This window comes from Panthera leo, chromosome B1, assembly GCF_018350215.1.
Source record: "Panthera leo isolate Ple1 chromosome B1, P.leo_Ple1_pat1.1, whole genome shotgun sequence".
Classification (NCBI taxonomy): domain Eukaryota; kingdom Metazoa; phylum Chordata; class Mammalia; order Carnivora; family Felidae; genus Panthera; species Panthera leo.
This window is the reverse complement of record NC_056682.1, coordinates 70,436,022-70,459,463: the sequence shown is the minus strand read 5'-3', so window position 1 is coordinate 70,459,463 and position 23,442 is coordinate 70,436,022. Positions and strand designations below refer to the sequence as shown.

Sequence of the window (23,442 nt, the reverse complement as noted above, 5' to 3'; positions counted from 1 at the left end):
ACCACAGCGGCAGCTCCGCTGAAAACTGCATCCAGCCAGTCCTCCGGACTTCGGAAGCAGGGACAGGGCGCAGGACATCAGCAGCCACCAGCAGGACCTGGGAAATAGGAATCCTTCTGCCTCCACTTCACGTTTTTAGCAGCTTGGTGCTAAATTGCTGTCTCAAAATGCAGAGGATCTAATTTGCTGAGGAAAACCGCCAAAGAAGGAAGAGGAGGAAAAGGAAAAAAAAAGGGGGGTATTTTGTGGATGCTCTACTTTTCTTGGAAATGCAAAAGATTATGCATATATCTGCCCTCCTTTCTCCTGTTTTATGGGGACTGATTTTTGGTGTCTCTTCTAACAGCATACAAATAGGTAGGTACCCTTTGTGCTCTGCTTTTGAATTGTGCATAATTTGGTGGCAATCTTTGTTCACAGTGGACAAATTAATTCATGTCATGTAGACTTATGTCATACCTTGACTGCATTCCAGATTTAAACTGCCTAGAATATACATATTTTTCTTAGCATGTATATTGGCTTTGGTGCAAAAGAGGAAAAGGTGTTCTCATTTCTGATCTCCAAATTTTATTAATTCTGCCTTAAACAACATTTTCCTGTTTGTTCAGATTCTCTAGAGGGTCTGAATGCAAACCTTGTGATTATCAGGAAAGGCTAATGTTTCTGGCCACCTACCTTGCCCTCAGACTCTCATCTGTGCCTTGACCCTTTAACTACCATTTGGACGATCAGCTCCCCGCTGCCCGAGTCCGTTGATGTGTTTATCCGGCCTATTAGCTGAATAAGAGACTCCTGGGCTGTTGGGCGCTAGCGGGCTCCCCTCCTTTCCTTCTCTGGCACTGACACTGTTCTCCTGCTTGGTGTTTGTTCTTTGCAGGGGGGCTATTTCCCAGGGGCGCCGATCAGGAATACAGTGCATTTCGGGTAGGGATGGTTCAGTTTTCCACTTCGGAGTTCAGACTGACTCCCCACATCGACAATTTGGAGGTAGCAAACAGCTTCGCAGTCACCAATGCTTGTAAGTAATGAATATTCATGTCTTTTGGATGCCGCACGCGGAGCGCCCGCGAGTGTGAGTGTGGCGTGTGTGTTTCAGTGTGTCAGTGTGTGGGTGTGAGTGACTGCACACGCGCGTGCGTGTGACGGCGTAGGAAAAAAGTGGCTGCAATCTCGGGGACCCCCGCTGGCGGTGTGTGTGTGGGGGGGGGGGGGCTGAAGAGGGACCGAAAGGCATTGAAAAGTGTGCGCACTAGGGAGGTGGAGTGGTGATTGGAGCTGGAGGGAGCTCCCTTAGGTTCGGGGGGTTCTAGTCTTGGGTGTTTCAAGAGAAGCCCTCCCTGTCCCTCCGCCTCCACCCTCCCCCCACCTTGCGCGCCTGGTGGTACCTTGACCACAGAGAACACGCTGTTTCCCCGGGCGCGCTGTCGGGCTGCTGGATAGATCCCACGGGGACTGCTGAGCCCCGACGCCTGCCCCGGCAGCTGCGCTCCTCTCCTGGCCCTGGATTTAAATCCACAGGCCCAGGACGGATTCATCGTCTGGACCCCTGGAGCCCCATATTACCCACCTCGACGGGACAAGTTGTTAAAATGGTTCTGGAGTTGGGTTCCGGGCTGTTACGTAACGCCCACCCGAGGGGCGCGGCGAGGCTCGGCGAGGAGCGGAGGCTGACGCAGGCCCAGGGCCCGGCCGGGTCGGGTAGGGGTGGAGGGGGAGCGCTGTCAATTTCTCGTTGCTCTGTTCAGCTTGAGCCTAAGTTGAAGGGGGCGATTCTGCCGTGGGCGCCGCGGTCAGCTCGCCGGCCGGGTGCGCTTTGTTCTTAGGTAGCGGGGCTCCAGCAAAGGCAGCAAGAGCTGAAGGACCTGAAAGCAGTTGGAGCCGGCCGAGTTTGGAAATCTGAAGGAGAAGTGGCTGATCAGCCATTTTAGTCTTTGCAGTTATCCATATTAGCCCTAGCACTCCGCGCGGGGTTCCGGGACACGCGATGAAGCTCTGCCAAGGCTTCGGACAGAGTGATAGAACGCAAGCAATTAAGTCTCTAAAAGGTTCAGTGGAAGGGTTCGCGGGCTCCTGTCCTGGCGCTCCCACCCCTGCGACGGCGTGGGCAGTGCAGCCGCCGCCACTTGTACCTTCCTGCCCCCTTCCCAGCAGCTGCCATCATTTCCTGCCAACCGGCTTGGGAGAGTCTTTCCTGCCTTAATGTTCTCGGTTTTTATTTCATAGTTAACAGTTTGGAGGGGTGGGTTGCAGATGGCCCACCTTCCACTTTGGCGACAGTGTAAAGGAGCTAGCGGAAAATTACCCCAGAAAAAGCCCAACTGCAGCGTTCCCACATGAGACAAACTGGTTGCCATCGCAATTCCCCATACTGAGCATTAATCATAGAGTCGATGGGTTAGCTTGATTATGGTATATCAGGAACATCATCAACTCATTTTGAAACTACCATCATGCGGATGAAGGAATGGAACAGTTTTCCTTTACTGGTAGAACAGGGGCATTATTGTGGTTATGTTAGGTGTCTACAATCCAATTGTTTATAAACAACCTATTTAAGAAGTTTTCAGTGCCATATATATATATATATATATATATATATATATATATATACCAAGTGAGAAAAGAAACTAAAGGTGGGGGTGAGGGGTGAGGAAGAGAGAGAGAGTCTTAAAGTGGATTTGCAGCTTTAAAAAACTCAGTGGAAGAATATTAGGAATATTTGGAACAATTTTATATTAGGAATATTTGGAACAATTTTAGTACATATACAAATACAAAGAAACTGTTGTAGTTTAATTGTTGAAGGTTTTTATACTTGACCTATTGACCTACCGGATTTAGGTTATTTGTTTTGATATCAAGTTTCTATTTTTCTTTTCCTGAATTAAGAGTTTAACACGCGCCTGTGCTAAGTATCTAACTGTATGTAATTGTATACTAGTGTGAAAATGCTTTGAAAAGTAATGAAACTAAGGACTATGATTATTGGAAGTATGTAGATTTTTAATACAGGGTGAAAGTAATTGACAGGTACACTTTGAAAAATGGTCAGTGTTTGAGAAGTTCACTCATTGGTGAAAATAGTGAGAGGGCCAGAGTAAGAAGATGACAGATATGTCCACTGAACAAAATGAATATTCCTTGCTTCTAAGAGATATTGAATGACTGTTGGGTCTTTGTAAAGATTAAAGATTACTTTTGGTTTAGGTTATAACTAGGTTAGGTCCTCAGTCTCAATATTTTTGAATAGATTTATTTTTAATATAAATTGTATTGGAATAAGATATGCAGACAGAAAATGTGTATTAAATACATATATAACTCCATGAATTTCCACAGAATGAATACATCCATGGCACATGATTTTCATTGAAAACACACATACACACACAATTTGTTTGACCACACTTCTGAGAAACTGGGAAGATCAAATCGTCATTTTGCACAGATTTTTTTTTTGTTTTTCTCAGAAAATGAAGCTGAAATAAAAATGCATGTCTCCAGATCCCAAAATTATTCATCCATGGATTATTATTCTAAGACACTAAAATAAATCATGGTGAAGAACTGAATGTCTTTTCAAGTTTGGCATGTACTACTCCCATGTTATAAGTGATCTTACTGATTGCTAAAGAGAACTAGTAAGGGACTGTTATACAAAGGAGACCCATTGGATAGAATTTTCTGGAGTTGACATTGACTCATTGAGCAAATAACATTTTTGCGACTCGCTTTCTTCATTCCCTTAGGAATTTCACAATCTAGAGATTGTAACAAGAAATGGAGCGTTTGTGTCCTTCATTTCTTTTCGTTTTGCCAAGGGCAATAGAACATTAAAATTAGTGTAACTCTTTTATGCTCATGGAAACTACAGTCGTGAAGTCAGCAGTCAAGAACTGAATGGAAATCTTGAATATCAAATTTGTTAAGATCCGTCTTGATCATTTAAATCCTGCTCCAGGTTTTTCTCCAATGCTTAGCCTCTGTTGGCTTGCCTTTTCTGTCAGGGGAGTCCACGATTCTTCACTATGAAGTGGAAGGCAACATCAAATATGTTGATAGCTAAAACCAAAATGACCTTCTCTCATTTCCTCCAGAAATGTAAGGAATTCTACTTTTTAACTCCATTATTAAAATAGGTGTCATCCATCAATGTTCATACAGTAGCTTCTTGTTTTACCTAGCTAAATTGTAAGATTCTCAGAGTTAAATTTCTATATTCAGAAAGTGGAGTTTTATAACTTCATAACATAAAAGAAATTCATTTACTCATTTAATTTTATTCCTGAGATGAAGGCACTTATTTGGAATGTGTAGGTTGACATTGATTTAAGGATCCAGCAAGATCCACCAACTGGGTTAAAGTTATGCAAATGAAATGAAGTCATTATTTTGTGAGCTGGGTAAAACGACTGTGCAGGGCACTGAACTCCCACATCTTCCTCTTTCACAGTCACAGTGAGATAAGGAAAGTACCTGTTTATTCCCATTTGTTGCCATCAGTACCTGAGGAAATAAAGACAGATTTCCAATTCTTTCTTTTGCTCTGTCTCTCCCCCTCCTCCCACCCCCTTTTCTTTTCTCCTTTTCTTTCTTCTTAGCTAGAAATAGTACTGAGAGTTTTTTTTTCCCTGAAAACTGTTAAAACCTAAACCTTTAATATCAGAAAATACAAACCATAAAACTGGAAAAAAAAAAGACTAGCATCTGATGTGTTCAATAGTTCAGACTAGTGTGGGACCTCAAGAATTCCTCCCTTTTTCCCTCCCCTCCTCCCTTCCTTCCCTCCCTCTTTCTTTCTTTCCCTCTTTCTTTCTTTCCTCCCTCTCCACTCCCTTCCTTCCTTTTTTCAATATATATTGAGTTCCTTCTAGTTGTCAGGGAATAAATGAATATTTTTCTCATAGAAATTCATTTCTTCTTCTAACATTTTTCTTCTATGCTCTTTTAAATAGTTTTCAAAGTCTTGTAGACCTTGATGCCTTTAGTGTGCACAGGCCACTGTGGTCTTGTCTAAGAACCTTAGTATGAGGATATGAAGATATTCTAATAGTCCTTACACAAAAGCAATGTATTACAGTAACTAAAAATTTTTGTAAAATAATAAATCTGATTTGGGCATATGTGTACACACCACTTATTTTATATAGTTTAACAAAACAGCAAATATTAGGAAAATACTAAATATTCTTACACTATCAAAAAATTTAATAACCTAATACTGTGCTCATTCCTAAAATTTCTTTAAAGTAAAATTGTCTAAAGCAGCTATAAACATGAGAATTTGATCCCATAGGGCTTTAGAATGAAAACTTTTAAGGATTAAATTTCCTCTTCAAAATCTTTCCTTTCTATTTCTTTTCATGAATGACTTTGACAAATTGCTATTAGTCTATTTTAAAATAATTCAATAATTTTATATTTCAATTCCATAAAATAAATTATAAAAATATGTAAAGAAATAACAGATAAAAATCTACTTTTTCTCTAAGCCAGCAGATGGGGATGTTGGAGAAAATATTGTTCTTTCATAAAACTGTTGCGCACACTAAATACCTTTTGAAACACTGTAAACAAATTTATTTAGAGAAATTGAAAAAAAAAAATCTATAAATGGCATCCACTTTGAAAAACTTCACCTAAAATGCTGTTTGAAAAATAATTCACAATACCTTTTAAAAACAATTGTCTTTGAGTTTGCATAGATTATCTTAAATATCCTTGTAAAATTGACTAATAATAATAGTAATAAATGATTACTAAAGGCATCCATGGACAACATTGACTGTAAATGCTCTTAGAAGAGAGAGAATTGTAAACTTGTATTTTTTTCAGCTTTTAAACCTTGATTCTGCAGATATCATTTTTGAGGTATATTTCTTATCATTGAATTTTAGTTGTGAATTATTAAAATTGTGTATCTGTGTTCATAAAATTAATTAATGTTTGCTAAATCTTTATTACAATTTGCTGGAATATGATTGTATGTGTGTGTGTGTGTGTGTGTGTGTGTGTGTGTGTGTGTGTATGTATAGTTATAGATTATAAGTGGTTATAGATGGGCTGGGTTATCATGTCTTGCCATTTTTATTGAGGTAATTAGTAAAACTGGAGTTATCAACATATGCAAACATTTTGTAGAATTAGAATCAACTTGGATGCTATTAAGCAAAGATTAGAATTCATGGTGTGAAGAAAACTGGGACACATGTACCAGAACACAATACCTTACAACCTGGTGTTGTAAATATTGTTATAATCAATTGAAGGTTACAAAGAAAGACGTAGGTCTTTATATGTAAGAATAATTAATTTGTCATTAGTTGTTTGGTTTTTTTTGTAGTTAAACTTACGTACTTTACTTATCACAAGAGAATTTCAAGAAAATGATACATTATACTGCACTATACTACACTATACAATCGAAGAAAGAATGGCATCAGTTGAAACATTCTATTTTGGGATTAGAGATGTTAAATATTTAAATGAAAATACTATATGAAACATTAGAAGCTTGATGTTAAAGAAAACTTACTCCTGTGCTTTTTCCTTTTTGAGGTCTTGCAGGCTTCAACCTGCTGACTCAAAAAGTATGGAGCATTTCCATTTCACATCAAGCCTTTAAAGTGATAAGGTCATTGCACTGTGACATTATGACAATAGAATGCTGATTCATGCTCAGACCTCGGATCCTCTCATAATCTCTTCCAATAGCACTGTACAGACTTTTCAACTTCCTAGAGCCCCCTGAATTTTAAGGAAGGCTGAAAAGAGCAATTGTTTCCTAATTAGTCCAGCATGTTTTGTTGTATAGAGTTTTCAGAGAGTATATTTTTTCCTTCTTCCTCTCTTCCTCTTTCTCCTTCTCTTTTTAAAAAAAGTCAATGGAAATACTTAATTTGCAAAGCAAATGCCATTACAGAAAATAACATTTAAATTTAAATAGAGATTTTTGTTTTAAGGGAACAAAGGATGCATTACAGAGTTAAAATCTTGTCTTAGATTTAAATGTTTTATTGGGATTGGTAATGGCCACTGGATAAATTATATTTCCTTTTCTTTTTCTTTTCCAACTGGATCCTACTGAAGTTTCCTTAGATGTGATTAAAACGTTAGCTTTTTTATTATGGTAATTTTCAGTAAAAATTTCTGAGATTTTTCTCTAGTGATTTGAATAACTAATTGACAAACTTCTTATATGACTATGTCTTTTCAGTACGGTAAGATAATTAGTTGTTGAATTCAGGGTTAAAATTTCAAAATCTCCCCCAATTTAAAAAAATTAATACATCAAAATGTTTTTCAAAGCAGATTGTACTAATTTGGGGGGAAAAAAAAGGAGATGAATGTGGTTCTTACAATGGTGTTGATTAGGAGTTTGACACCTATTATTTTTCAGTACTGTTCAATTTATTTTATCATTTTTGATAATTTTAATTTATAGAATGAAATCATTTAAAAATTAACATGGGGAATGAGAATGTGGCCTTCTTAAAGGAGGCAGGATCATGCCTTTTTTGTCTTTCTATCCTTCACAAACCCTGTCCCCGTTCCTAGTACATTGAGCGACTTAATGATTGTTTATCTATTAAACACATTTAATATTATAGGAGATTTTCTTATTATAGAATTATACTTTTTAAAGTCAGAATTTTGCTTTTCCTCTTCATTTTGATTTCAAAAGAAACAATTTACTTGGTAACTGCCTCATATCCTATTTAGATAGAGGTGTAATATATTTTTCATTTCCACCTACAGGCTGCATATGTTCAGTGTTATCATCTTTATTCCTTAAGGTACATTGCTATATATTAAATGATTTGCTGAAGGGACGCCTGGGTGGCTCAGTTGGTTGAACGGCTGACTTTGGCTCAGGTCATGACCTCATGGCTCCTGTGCAGGCCCCACGTCAGGCTCTGTGCTGACAGCTCAGAGCCTGGAGCCTGCTTCGGATTCTGTGTCTCCCTCTCTGCCCCATCTCCACTTGCTCTGTGTCTCTGTCTCTCTCCTTCAAAAAAATAAAAAAAATAAAAAATAAATGATTTGCTGAAGATAAGTAGAATACACACGTTAAAGAGGATTTACAAATGCTGTTAGGATGATGCCAAAGCCATGTTGGTGGTGGTCAGAATGCAAGACTCCATTACAAGGGTACTGACACTTATGGGTGTCCCCGGCTTCCATTTTAATTTTGGATTTTCCACAAAGCGTGACTATACGTAATCCTTGAATGGCCACAAAACTGTCTTAGTCTCCCCCTGCCCCCACAATAGCTTACACCACAATTTTCTATGTTAGTCTTTTAGTGCAAATTAAAAAAAAGTACCAAATTGCAATGTTTTTTTTCTTTTAATTAGAGGATATCTGAGAATGAGGAGTTGATGGACACAGTGTCTTATTGTGGACTAGTTGCTCTAATATTTGCACTAATGTGTACAATTTTTTATATGCATGCCTTTGTTTTTGTTTGTTTGTTTTTTGTATCAACCTTTTACCTTAAGGATTTATTTTCCAGTAATTTAGCTTTGTCCTGTTTTCATTCTGTTGGTAATTTGCTTCAGCAAAAGTCCCTCAACTTGTCATTCTAGACTTTTTTAGTGTTTGGACATTAATTAACATTTTGAAAAAATCATTTAAAATACTACTGATTTTTAGCTTAAGGTCAAAGACAGTTTTAAAATTGAGAACCTTGACATTTGTAAGTGTCTTCAACTGATTAGAACACATAGGTTGGGAGATAACAGGGTTAATTATAGGAAGGGAATTTATGAGGAGGTAGTTTCTTAGATTGTTTTAATTTTTGTATTTTTTCGTGTTTCTCAAATAAATCACGTATACACCCCTCATAGTTTTACTATTTAGATTCTTTGAAAAAATTTTACTGTATAGTTTTATGTATTTCATTTATGAGTTTGTTAATTCCTCTGTTTTTTCCTATTTCAGTAATTAAAATATGAGCACAAACTGGGTTGAGTTGAGTGCCTACATTTTAGTACATCCAAAATGTTTTGAATATGTCATCGTATTTCTATGGTACTTATTAGCCTTTCATGTACAATTAATTTTAATCCATAAATATTGTGGTATTCACTTGTTTTATGGTCCTCCGATACTTACACTGTGATTGAATTTCAGTTAACCTCAGAAGATAATCCTTCAAGGCAAAGATATTTTGTCTTATCTTTATAAATACCCAATTATACTGGTGGAAATGATAGAAATATGGTTAAGGAAACAGGAGAAACCCTGTTATCTCCCAAACCTATTTGTTCTAATCCGACTATACCCTCTGCTTATTATTAAAATATAGTGAAGTGTTACCCGATTGCTCATCCTTATAAGAGATTATGGCCTTAGTCAATCATTTCTAACTTCAGCATAAATTAATTGAAACTCAAGTTACATAACTTGATAAAAAGATTTTCAGGGTGCCTGTGTGGGTCAGTCGGTTAAGCGTCTGACATTTGGTTTCAGCTCAGGTCATGGTCTCACCGTTCTTGAGCTCGAGCCCCATGTCTGGCTTGATGCTGGCAGTGCAGAGCCTGCTTGGGATTCTCTCTCTTTGTCTCTCTCTCTCTCTCTCTCTCTCTCTCCCCCTGCCCCTCCCATGCTAGCATGCTTTCCAGAGTGTTTGTGCTCTCTCTCTCAAAATACGTAAATGAACATTAAAAAAAAAAAAAAAAAAGGAAAAGATTTCCTCAGCCCGTAAGCCTTGGCAGCTGATATTAAGCCTTTACATTACAATCTTGTTCTCTTTCAGATTTAGTTTTCATTGTACAATTCCCTAGCATCGGTAGTCAGTCCATTGCAGTTAACGATGTCAGCAATTTGATTTTATATATATATATATATATATATATATATATATATATATACACACACACACACACACACATATATATATATACACATATATATATACACATATATATATACATGTATATATATATATATTTCTTATGCAAGGCTAAAAGGATAGAATGAGATATCTATTTTAAAATAAGCATCTTCAGTCAAGGGGAAAGCATTTACTTTTCTTTTTTGCAGATCGAAATTGCCAGATTTCTTAAAGTGTGGGAAGAGGGCCATGGAAAAGCAGGAGAAACTCTAAGAGGCAGTGTAACTTGATGTACTAGGCGGGACAGTAGAAATTTGGAACTAGAGATTCTGTTTTTTAAGCTTCTCTTTGTCATGGAGTCCCCGAATTGCACATCTGTTGTCAGTCTTCATCTACAATGGCATTGAATTACTACAAAACAGTGAATTCTTATCATAATATTACTGTTGACAAATAGAAACTATTTCCAGACTTCCAGAGGGAGTCAAGAAGGAAAGGAAGCATTATGCATCCTTTTGTGCCCAACACCAATTTCAGGCTTTGTATCCTTCTGAGCTGGTGAAAAGATTTGCCTTTGGTAATTCTGAGATAAAATACTGACTGAAAAGTTTTGGGAAACAGTATAGATAAGAATATATAATGTGGAACATATTACTAGATTTTGAATTTAGGAAGGGCATGCACTGAGTCATGATAAACTTTACCTCCTGCTTGTGGTAGCTGAGACATTGTAGCAACTGAAAACTGCTTGATAAATGGTAGCAGTGCTTATCAGTAGAACACAGAAAAAATTGTCTTTTAGTTTAAGTTACCTGGTAATGCTACATCCTAGTTCTTTAACATCTAAATAATATTGTCACAATCCCAGATATATTTAAAAATATATTAGCATGTCTTAGAAGAATATTCAATGAAGTTAATGATAATTCTCAAGCCATATATAATTTTTGTCATTGAAGTTAATTATTTAAAAATTCTTGAAGAATATTTTGGCACAGAAATGCAGAACACAATGAATAATTTCCATCTGAAGAATAAGGGTTATAAGGTGTAGGATGATCAGTTTGGTTTAAAATATATTTATTTTAATATATATATATATTAAATATATATATTTGGTTTAAAATATATTTAAAAATATTGTCATATGTATTTTAGTGATGGTAATTTGGAACATTTTTAACTTATTCTTCAAGGGCTTCATGTAAGGTATTTATTGTGGGTTATAGATATTTAATGGGGCTGTCTGTTTTCAATGATCCAGCTACCACAGAAATAGCTCCTAAAACTCTAGAGTGGGAAGAGGGACTTCCTAAAGAGAGAGAGAGAGAGAGAGAGAGAGAGGGAGAGAGGGAGAGAGGGAGAAAAGCATCTCTCATAGCAATCCTTTGGCAAAGAAAGTTCAGGAAGCGATCTTTAGGAGTGGTAGGAAAGGTCTGTGCTTTGCTAGTCTTTCTTAAAAGATACATTTCAACTTATGTCATGATTTTCTTTATTTGTGTCTTGTATTTGTCAGGAATTGAAAAGTTTCAATCTTTTTCTTAGTTTCTGTATGAAAGGGAGATGTTGAGCTTTGTAAGGCCCAAGCAGTTTCACAAAGTATAGCTTTATTTATTTTAACAGCTTTCTAGTCTTTACAAATTTATGGTGTTATTACTAATTGACATATGGACAGGAAATTCTAGGAACAAAGGCAACAATGCACAGGGAATATCAAGGAGCTATATAGTTTTAGTTTTTTGATGGGAAAGACTATAAATCCTCATCTTTATACTCAGAACACAGAGAGTCAGCGATTGTCATCTTAATGCTTTGCCTGTGAAAATAAAAACAAACAAACAAAAACACCCAAAAAACCTTTGATTCTTTACAGCCTTGATATCATGAGAGACAGAGTAGCATCGGTTAGGAGTCTGAACTTGGAATCAAATTCTAGTCTGCTTGTTAGGTGTGTGGCATTAGACAAGTGTAATCTAGGTAAGTTTCAGTTTCCACCTTTGTGAAAGGGAATCATCCATTAGAGGACCGTTTTGACGATACACAATAGACCTAAAACACTGCGTACTGTGTTTGGCACTAAGTACGTGAAAATTGGCAAACTTTTATTATTACTTCCTATGTTAGGCTCTTTAGGTAGTTTTGATATGCATTGCTTTAAGAGGGGGAATGGGATAAAGAAAAATGCATTTCTAGTTTCTTATTGGAATCTTTTTCTACTGTTTGTATGGGCATATGTTGTTTGGTGGCAAAGAAAAGACCAGCAAAATAAGCCATAAAGCCTCTTAAAGTTTTGCTTGGTGCACTAAATTATGAATATGATTTTTAAAGACTGAGGTGCTGAAATTCGAGTGGTATTACATCTTTCCCTTTGTCACATATCACTAACATTTAGGATGGCAACAATTTCGAATCCTCTTATTCCTGGTAGATCTTTCAAGCACATAATTAAGATGTAGTCTGATATCTTTTTGAACTGTACACATTATAGTTTCCTAATTTTTTATTTTACTTCTTTAATTAAATTATATTTATTTAAGTGAAAAGCAGTCAAGAGACCAGGCTTTGCATTCAGCAAAAATGAGTTTGAATACGCTCAGTAGCTTTACGATGCAAAGTTTTTTTTTTTTTTTTCCTCTTTGTTACATGAGGCTGTTTCCTCATCATGTCTGATAATATTATTGGGGGTTTAAATGAGAAAATAAATGCCTTGATTAGTTTGTCACAAATGATCTGAATTTTCTCTTCCTTTCTGTATCCTAGCCCTTTACTTTGAACTAAACAGCATGCTCAGAGCAATGGAGGAGAATAAAATTCTTTCCTTCAGAGAGCTTACGTATTTGATAGTTTTACATTTATATATAGCTTTCATCTTTGCAAAACACTTTCACATCCATTTGGCCTTTCCTGTAGGTAGCTCTGTAAAGTTTATAGGCTAAATGGAATTATTATACTGATTTTCAGATGAGAAAACAGAAACTTGAGTGAATTAAGCTACTGCAGATTTGTGGAGGAGCTCTTGCCTGGAGAAGCCTGCTACTTCCTAGGTCAGAGCTTCTCCCCCATCCTAGATGGCAATGCCACCAGTCTATTAAAATGAGCAGACAAGGTTTGAAGTTACGGTTCCGACATTTATCAGTTACGTGACTCTGTATGTATCAGCCACGCTTTCTAAGCCTGTGTTTTCCTCTGTAAAATGACAGTCACTGTAATACCTACCTCATAATATAATTGTCAGATTTCAATGATAAGAGTTGCCCAATATAATATAGTGATTAATGTTGCTAATTTTAGTAATTTCTATCCCCATTAGTGTACATTAGTCACATGTACTTGACTCTATACTTTTAGATGCGTGGAGGGGAAAGCAGGTAAGGAGGGCTAATGTAGCTCTCTAGGTAATTTTCAAATTAATAAGCTTCTTTAATATGACCACTCCAACTAATATTAGAGGCTAGGGTTTTATTTTCTTATCATCTTTAGGAAACTGTTGAATATACACGTCTTACAAGAATTTAGTGTGCTCTTGGTCCACAAACCCTCTCTGCAGAATTCAACAGATAAACAGAAAGAACTGAAAATTATGAATAAGTTAACAAAAAATGTAGATTCTGGTTAGCATTGTTAATTGTGAATATTTGATTCTATTCAGTTACCACTTTTATCACTATATTTGAGCAAGTAAACAATGATGGTAGATGTTTCCTATGTGTGACATTAAACACAGGACATGTTCATTGTCACGTCTTCCTTGTGGACCAGTTGTCTGCATCTTGCTGCTGGTTGGTTGGCCCCATGTCATCTTCCTTAAAGTTCCTTCCTCAGCATGAATAAGGGAGGCTCTTTTTTTGCCTTTTCCTACTCTGTTGTAAAGGTCTCAAAGATTTGAAACACTCTCAAATAATTACTTGTCTAGAGCATACTTACTTTGGAGAATGGAGAGACACTTTCTAAGGAGATGTAACCACTGACAATAAGTAAAAATAAGGAAATCTGTGAATGAGCTAAAGTTTTTCATAGTTCATAAATTATTCACTACCTCATATTGTGTTGACTTCCATTAATCCAGTGCTGCCTCATATTGCAGTTAGCGGCATGTGAACTCTTTCATGTAGTATAGTAAGAACTTGGGTCAAAAGTATTCTTTTAAGCAAATCCTTGTATTTACAAGATAAAGTTACATTGATAACTTTTGATTTAGACCTGAGGTAGAATGCATTGGGTAAAAGTCAAGTGTGTATCTTCAAAATACTTATGTCTACCTTGTTAGTATACATCAAAACTTATATCAGGATTTTCTTCTTTGTTTACCTCTTTCCTCAAACTTTTAGTAGATGCCTGTTCTATGCCAATTTCTTGATGATCTCTGAGATGACAGAGAAAGATGAGGTTTCTATATTGGAAATTATTCATGGCTCCAAAATCATCTTTTTTTATGGCAAAGGTAGTAGTTTATCTAGGTCAGCTAGGTGATTTTCTTATTATGTTAGTGTGTGTAGTGTAGTAATGGTTTCTAGGTCATTTATAAATATTATTCTGTGCCTCGGGACTAGATTTGAATCAGAGTATCTTAAGAGTGGAAATGGTAATTCCAAAAATTGTGAGGAAAACATAAAATTGTCTTGATGGAAGCTGAAAAATAATTATCTTATATCAGATTTAGAATATTATTAGAAACTGGGTGGTCCAATGAAGAACCAGTGATAGTAACGGTAATGTGAATTGAAGATCTGTCAAAAATAGTTTTCATTTTCGAATCATATTTGGAAATGATAATTTTTATTTTATTTTGCATGACTTTTTTTTCCCCTCTCTGCCAAAAGCTTTTAAGTTCAGTTTGAACTGGTATAGACTATGGAAATTGCTGGGTAGTCTTTTTATAAATTAATTAGTTGTGGGCTATATTATATAATTGTTGTAAATACTATTTTAGCTTATTATGAAGAAATAAGTTACAATTTTTACAATAGTAGGTTTTATGAAGTAGTTACAAATGTTATTGTGAGTAATTTGAACTAACACATTGGTAGTTCTCTTGTAATGTTAAGACAGATTTTATGTAATCTAAACTTTGATTATTGTAGTAGTTTGAGAATTTCATGTGGAAAATTGTGATTGTCTAAAAAAACTGATGTAGGATTGGGGCACCTGGGTAGCTCAGTTGGCTGAGCATCCAACTCTTGAGTTTGGCTTTGGTCATGACCCCAGGGTGTTGGGATCAAGCCCCATGTTGAGCTCCACCCTGAGCATGGAGCCTTCTTGGGATTGTCCCTCTCTCTTCCTTTGCCCCTCATCCCTGCTCACTGTCTCTCTCTCTCTAAAAAAAAAAAAAAAAAAGATGTTTTTAATGAAAAGGAAAAATATCAAATAATTAAAATATTTGTGAATAATAACATTTTGGTACTGTGAATGACTTAAAACTTAAAACATGGAGAAAATTAGAATATAGTTCTTAAGGTCTTTATATTTTAGGTTTAAAAATTCTGATGAAAATAACTCTTGTATTTGGTAATTTAAAAGAAAATATTTATTTATTTTTGAGAGAGGGAGCTTGAGCAGGGGAGGGGCAGAGAGAGAGGGAGTCAGAAGATCTGAAGTAAGCTCTGTGCTGACAGCAGTGAGCCTGATGTGGGGCTCGAACTCATGAACCCTGAGATCATGACCTGAGCTGTCTGACCTTCAGCCTACTGAGCCATCCATATGGTAATTTTTTGAACACTACAAAAGGGAATATAATAAATATGGAGTCTTTTTTCCCTTCCCCAATTCCACTTCTTTCAGATTATCACCTTCATGGTTTCCGGAAATTCCAGTATGACATATGCACTATGCTGTCTGTATCTTGATTGTTTCCAACTTAACAAAAATTGAAGTGCTTCTTTTATCTGCACATTTTCCTTTTCCTTTGTAGTCACTGAATAATATTCCCTTGTTATTTAGCTCTGTCTTTTGTTGGTGATTTTTTTCTATTTTTTCCTATCTGGTTTAATATCATGTGCAAATGAATTTGCAGAATAGATTTCTGTGAATGGATTAACTGAGTCAAAAGGTGTTTGCATTTAAAATTATGCTACATCGGAGACTATAGATGCTGGAGAGGATGTGGAGAAACAGGAACCCTCTTGCACTGTTGGTGGGAATGCAAATTGGTGCAGCCGCTCTGGAAAGCAGTGTGGAGGTTCCTCAGAAAATTAAAAATAGACCTACCCTATGACCCAGCAATAGCACTGCTAGGAATTTATCCAAGGGATACAGGAGTACTGATGCATAGGGGCACTTGTACCCCAATGTTTATAGCAGCACTCTCAACAATAGCCAAATTATGGAAAGAGCCTAAATGTCCATCCACTGATGAATGGATAAAGAAATTGTGGTTTATGTACACAATGGAATACTACGTGGCAATGAGAAAGAATGAAATATGGCCTTTTGTAGCAACGTGGATGGAACTGGAGAGTGTGATGCTAAGTGAAATAAGCCATACAGAGAAAGACAGATACCATATGGTTTCACTCTTATGTGGATCCTGAGAAACGTAACAGAAACCCATGGGGGAGGGGAAGGGAAAAAAAAAAAAAAAGAAAAAAAAAGAAAAAATAAAAAAATAAAATTATGCTACATGTCCAAAAAAGATATAACAATTTACAGTCCTACTTAGAGTGTATGGTATGCCTGTTTTTTCCCAATCTTATTAGTAGTGTACAGTATTGATTTTTTTTAAATTAATTTCTCTTCAAGTTAGTTAACATACAGTGTAGTTTTGGCTTTACGACTAGGACCCAGTGATTCATCTCTTACATATGACACCCAGCGTTCATCCTGAAGAGTGCCCTCCTTAATGTCCGCCACCCATTTAACCCATCCCTCCATCCAGCAACCCTCAATTTGTTCTCTGTACTGAAGAGTCTCTTTATGGTTTTCCTCCCTCTCTGTTTTTATCTTATTTTCCCTCCCTACCCCTATGTTATTAAAATTTTCAAAGCTTTGCCACTGGTGGTTAATTGCTTAAATTTACAATAATAACTTTTCACTAATACTAAAAGTTTCTTAACATTATTATTTGCATTTCTGCATGTGTGTATCTATGTGTGTGTGGGTGCTTATGCACCTATTCATAACCTGGTGCCCAGTTTTCTATTGGGTTATGGTTCTCTATTACTTATGGACATATATATATATATATATATATATATATATATATATATATATATATTTTAAAGTATCCATATACTTTGTTGATTTTGTGGCTATTTTTGTTTTTCTTTTAACCTGTGTATGATTTTTCGGAATCAAGATTTCAGTTCATGATTTTTAAGAATACACCACTGTTATATTTTAGTCAAATTTAGAAATTGTTCAGGATTTTTATGCCTTGCTCAGCAAGACTTTTCCCACTCAATGTTATTTAAAGAAAAACAACTGCTCATTTTTAAAATTAGTATCCATCCTATTTTGGTTTCATGATTCAGAATAAATCTTTGATTCATCTGGATTTGTTTGATATAAATACTCAAGTAATGATCTAGCTTTAGTTTTTCCTTTATAAGGTTAGCCAATTATCACAACATATACTAAAAAAATACATTTTTTTCTTTGTTTTGAAATGCTATCAGATTTTCTACTTGAGTAAATAGTTCTTTAGGGAGTTAAAAATGAACAGGGAATTTACCCAGAAAATGAAATAAACAAGATTAAAACTCTATTACAGACAAACGAATGTAAAGTAATGCAAGGCACTTATTTCCTGAACAGTGCTATTCTTATAAATTGTGCTTTTGTGTCACTGGGTCTCAGATCAATAAAAGAGGATGTCAGATTTTGAACATTAACTGAGCCCAGAGGGATAAATAAAAGATTTTGTTATGTTTTTTGGCTTGTGTCACAGCTCTAATATCCCTTAAATGGACTGCTAGTTTTACATATTTCTTTACCTATATCAAGGTTTAAGTAATGCGTTATGACTATGACTTGGCTTCTGAGTATCACTTTGAAGTTAATTCAGTGTAACAATCCATACGTGTTCACAAATAGAATATTAAAACCAAGGACTGCAATCGACACGCAATGAAGAAAGGTAAAGGAACTCATATCCTCATGGTTTTATTAACTAATATATAGTTTCATCCTCAGTTTGTCATAAGAACTAGTTTTATGGGCTTTCTAAAGCCAAATATCAAGCTATTTATGATATAAATATTATTAAACTGGAATGCTAAATAAAACACTAAACTGTGACTTGCATCAATAAATACTTTCAATTTGTCTCATGGTATATGACGTGCACATATATTTTTGGCTAAATATCCGGGAAAGCTATAAATCTTTAATCACCACTTTTTGTAGAACTCTGAATTTCATGTGGCCCTGTCATGCATTTTCTAATACATTTTCTTGCCATGGTCATTAAAATGGGAAGATTGTCACTTTCAAGATAAAGATTTTATAAAATGTACTTCATTAAATTTCTGAAAGACACTAGTCATTTGTTTGTGTTTTAATATATCTTTTGGTGAATAGGAAAATTATACCTGGGTGAAAAAAAAAAAAAAAAAAACCTTAAACCAGTAGAACCACAGTGTTAAAGATTATTTATATTTAAAAAAAATTAAAATAAAATTTAAATTAAATATTTTGTAAATATTGGCTTAGTCTCATTTCTTCCCCTCCCTCCTAAAAGCAGAGGAAAGTGATAAGAAAAATCCATTTGATGCCACTCTACTAAAAATGGGTGATGTCCCACTAAAGGGTGTACATAATATAGTCCTGGAGTCATAATGGAGCAGAATGAAGGTAGACTAAAGAGGGAAATTTTTCAAGAAGGCTCCATGGAACACAGACCCTGTTGTGTTTGAAGGAGTTACTTCTGCTTTTCTTTTGCCATACTTTCACTTGTGTCCAAATGGCTATTATATGTCATAATAATTTTTGTTTGGATTTAAAACCTCAAAGGTTGTATTCGCTTTCCATTTACTTTTAGTTTTCTTTGAGAATTTGTATTTCAAAGCACTCAATCATATTTACCTTTGCTTCTCTTCATTTTTATTTATTTCTAAGTTTGTTCAAAGCTCTGAAGTGAATCTACTTCAGGACATGTTTATTTACATGCTTATCTAACTCTAAACAAAACAAAACAAATGAATAAACAAAAACAGAATAAGACCTGTAGATACGGAGAACAAAGTGGTGGTTGCCAAGGGGAGGTGGGTGGGGGGGATGGGCAAAATGGGTGAAGGGGAGGAGGAGATACAGGCCTCCAGTTAATGGAATGGATAAATCGTGGAAATAAAAGCACAGCATAGAGAATACAGTCAGTGATATTGTAATAGCTTTGTATGGTGACGGAGGGTAACTACACTTGTGGTGAACATAGCATAATGTATAGAGAAACTGAATGACTATGTTGAGCACCTGAATCTAATGTAGCATTGTGTGTCAACTATATTCATATAAAAAAAAAAAAAACCCTCCAAAATTAATGCAACAACTTTTCCTAATTATACAAGTTACAGATTAAGAAATCTAAAAGAAAAAAATATCATCACTATTTTTAACCAAGAAATGATCACTTGTTAATAGTTATGTGTTTTTTTTCCAGTGCTTTTATACTTGATGTCCTTGGGTGGCAGTAGAGACATTTGTAAACCTAAATTCATAGCTTCATAGTATTCATCCCCATAATTTACTTAATCATTTTCTAATTTTGCAGATTTTGTTTGAATCCTTCTTTTATCCATTATAAAATATTGCTGCGGTTGAAAATCCTTCTGCATATGTATTTTTCCTCATTTCTGATGACTGAAGCATAATTAGAGCATCAAAGGCCTTGAAGCATTTAATCATTTCTGATATATACTAAGGAAAGTCCATACCAATTTATAATCCTATCAACAATCAATGAAATGTCTCACAATATCATTGCTATCATTAAAAAAAAAATCCTTATGTATTAGATAGCAAGAAAAATCCTCTTTATTAAAAAAAGTTTTTCATGTTCCTTACACATTTATGGTTCTTTTTTTCACAAATTGTTTATTAAGTAAGATCTTTTGCCCAGCCTTCATCGCCATCTTGGTATTTTTTCCCACTGACTTGTAGGAGTTATTTTTCCAAGATAACTATGGCTTGAGAAGATGGGGCCAGGGAGTTGAAGATCCAGTAACTAAATGCTTTGGCCCAGATGGGGGCTGTGCTATGTTAGCTTCCATGTCATTGGTTAGAATTATTCAGACGGGGGGCGCCGGGGTGGCTCAGTTGATTGAGCGTCCGACTTTGGCTCGGGTCATATCTTGGTTCATGAGTTCAAGCCCCGTGTCAGGCTCTGTGCTGACAGCTGGGAGCCTGGGGCCTGCTTCGAATTCTGCGTCTCCCTCTCTCTCTGTTCCTCCCCTGCTCTCCCTCTCTCTCTCTCTCAAAAATAAATAAAGATTAAAAAAATAAAAAAAAAATTTATTCAGATGGCCATGCACAACTTAAGGGAGTGCAGACAAACATCCTTGTGTCCGCAATCTGAAAACTGTTATTTGATGAATATTACTAAAGTCTACTATGGAAACCTATTTCATTATTCACACTTTCACATTTGTATACAATTCGTTTTTTAAAGTATTGTTTCGAAGATGGTTTTCAAATTCCCCTCCCTCCCCTCTTATATCTGTACGTGTTTTAAACTTGTAAAAACATAGAAAGACAGAATGAAAACAATGTTTCTGCCTTCCTTACCTATCTCTAGTCTCACTCTCTAGACATGACTACTTTTACCGTTTTGTCTTTCTTCTAGTGGTTAACTCCAATTACTATTATAATTATATTCTTAACTGTGTATTTCTCTATTGTTTTCCATTCCAATTATAATAATATGTTTGAATCCACAGTTGTTATTTCAACACTTACAGGTGGTGGTGCCTTTCAACTGCCTACCTTATGAGTTGATAATGTTTTTGAGTCAAGATTGAGAAAATTTACATTCTACTCTGTATATATAATTGGATGACTCTATATCCATATACTTTATATGTAGGCTTATCCTAGAAGCTAAAAAGTGATAAGCATTATTTAATAATTATATATAGCCATATGACCATTCTTTACTGCAGAACCAAGTACCATGCTCTTTTTGTGCTTTCCCTTTACAGCTTGTTTTCTTTATTGGGTATTTGAAATTCCTAATGTTTCTTTTGTGTTACATGGTTTTAGTGTATTTGTAGGCTCTTGCTGTCCAACGTGTAGTTCATGGATTCTGGTCTTTCCAAAGACTCCCTTCCATCCTCCTTATGCAATCTTTGTTGGTTGCTCTTCATCCTCCTGTACAGCTGATTTCCTAGGATGGCACTTTTTTTGTGGTTGATCACTTATCTTTCTGTTTCTTAGCTTATTCCTTCATATGCATTAAATCTATATCTATTTATCACTTATAATTTCCTTTAAAATAATTTTGTGAGAATAATAATAAATAATAAAAATATACATAATAATAAATAATAAAATAAAACTGTTTATCATGTGTGTATATATATATGTATTGGGTGGATATTGATTTCTAGGATGAATATCATATTTCCTTAGAACTTGGAAGGAATTACACACTTATTTTCTGTCATCAGATGTTGTTGAGAAGTCTAATTCTTATTTTTTTGTGTACTTATTATTTCCTTTCTGGAAACTTTCAGTCTCTTCTTTATCTTTAGTCTCTTAAACTTCGCAGTGATATTCCTGTATGGAAATTTTTTTTTTTCCATTCTACTCAGCACTCTATTTTTTTAAAGTGTATTTATTTATTTTGAGAGAGAGAGAGAGAGAGTGAAATCAGGGGAGGGGCAGAAAGAGAGGGAGAGAAAGAATCCCTGCTGTCAGTGTAGAGACTAACTCAGGGCTGGATCACACAAACCATGAGATCATGACCTGAGCCGAAAATTAAGAGTCAGATGCTTAACCAACCTAGCCAGCCACCCAGGCACCCCAGCACATTTGTTTCTCTATTTGAAAACAGATTCTTCCCTAAGATTTGAGAAACACTTAGCCTTATTACTCAGATAATTTGCCCTCCTCCATTTAGTTATTTCTCTCTAGATAGCTCTTTAAGGTGACTTTTTTCCTACTCATTTAGAATTTATTTAACGTAAAATAAGCATTTGAAATTAAGCCATCCTTCAAATTTATTCGTACGATACCTTTAAAGATTATTTTTACTAGTATAATACAATTAAAATAAACTACAGAGCATTCATTTTGCTATGTAGAACATCTAACCAAGTCCGAGGTTGTCTTGAATGATTATATGCACTTAAATAATGCTAAACCAGATCTTCACTTTTTCCCTTTCTACTCTCTGCATGATTATTTAAAATATAGCTTTTGTGCCATTTTGGAAACCATAGAGAATCCCTGGGTAAGAGACACATAATTGGGAGTGCTGCTGGAAACAATACAAAGATCACACATTAAAATGAGGGAAGCAAATGAGCAGGACACCGTGAGCAATGACATAAATCATAGATATTTGGCTTGCCCATTTCACATTACTGATCTTGGTCATTACCTTTCTTGTATTTAATTATAGTTGTTTTTCTTTCCTCTTTGCAACAGTTTGACAAAACCTGTATATTCGTATTTTTTATCTTTGCCATCTCATTCTTTTCAAAGGGTCTTTCTTTATGTTGGCAACATAGTTGAATGTTTTCTGTCTTTTTGATATTTCATCTCAGGTATGTGGCTTTTCAATTTTGAATGTGATGGTCATGATAAGCTTCATTTCTCAGTTCTTAATTCTAAAAATCAGTCACGTTAAAACGTCACCTGTGGGGGCAACTGGGTGGTTCAGTCGGTTAAGCGTCCGACTTCGGCTCAGGTCGTGATCTTGCGGTTCGTGAGTTCGAGCCCTGTGTTGGGCTCTGTGCTGACAGCTCAGAGCCTGGAGCCTGCTTCAGATTCTGTGTCTCCCTCTCTTTCTGCCCCTAACCCACTCTCATTCTGTCTCTGTCTCTCTCAAAAATAAATAAGCATTAAAATAAATTTTAAAAAACTTCCCCTGTGTTTTAACAAATGCATCACTAATGATCAGATATGAGTACTCAGTAGAAAAAATATTAAATACATCTAACAGAAGAAGAAAGCTTAGAGATTTAGGGGTTTCATTTTTTGCGGTCAACTTTTCCTTGTTGATAATGGGGGTAATCTCTAGCCTCAGAAAATGAGAGTACACTGAAGAAGTCATACATTACTGGTAGGTTGAAAGTACAGTTTACTAAATAACTTCTTTTTTTTTTTTCTTGATGAAAATCAAGAAGATTGATTTGTACACTTACTGATGATAGAGGTTCTAGTGAGATTGCTAGTCTCATGTGATTCAGCAGAAGAGTTTAATACCTCTTCCTTAAAAAGTATCTGTGGTTGATTCTCATTATTCACAGTAGTTATGTCCTAGGAAATTGCTGTGAATCCCAAATTAGGGAATACTGAACCGTTGCTCCTAAGGAAATACAGAGTTAGTTTCTTCGGTCACAATGTTTCCATCAACCTGATTGAGACATAACCTTTTTATGTGTATTTCTGTTTCAGATACCTTATTTAATACATATTGTTGATCCACTGACATTGAATACATGTCT

The 23,442-nt window shown here is 35.5% G+C and overlaps 1 protein-coding gene across 3 annotated transcripts in view; it reads left to right on the top strand.

Moving 5' to 3' along the window:
- Positions 1-254: 254 nt before the first annotated feature.
- The window catches only part of GRIA2 (glutamate ionotropic receptor AMPA type subunit 2), a 156,466-nt gene continuing 133,278 nt past the window's right edge, over positions 255-23,442 (top strand). For 2 of the 3 annotated variants that reach the window (XM_042933903.1, XM_042933902.1), the window contains exons 1-2: positions 270-357; positions 881-1,021. In XM_042933903.1, the coding sequence (XP_042789837.1) occupies positions 270-357; positions 881-1,021 (229 nt within the window). Of the gene's footprint in view, positions 358-880; positions 1,022-23,442 lie in introns of all 3 variants that reach the window. The other variant, XM_042933904.1, reaches the window with a different exon arrangement.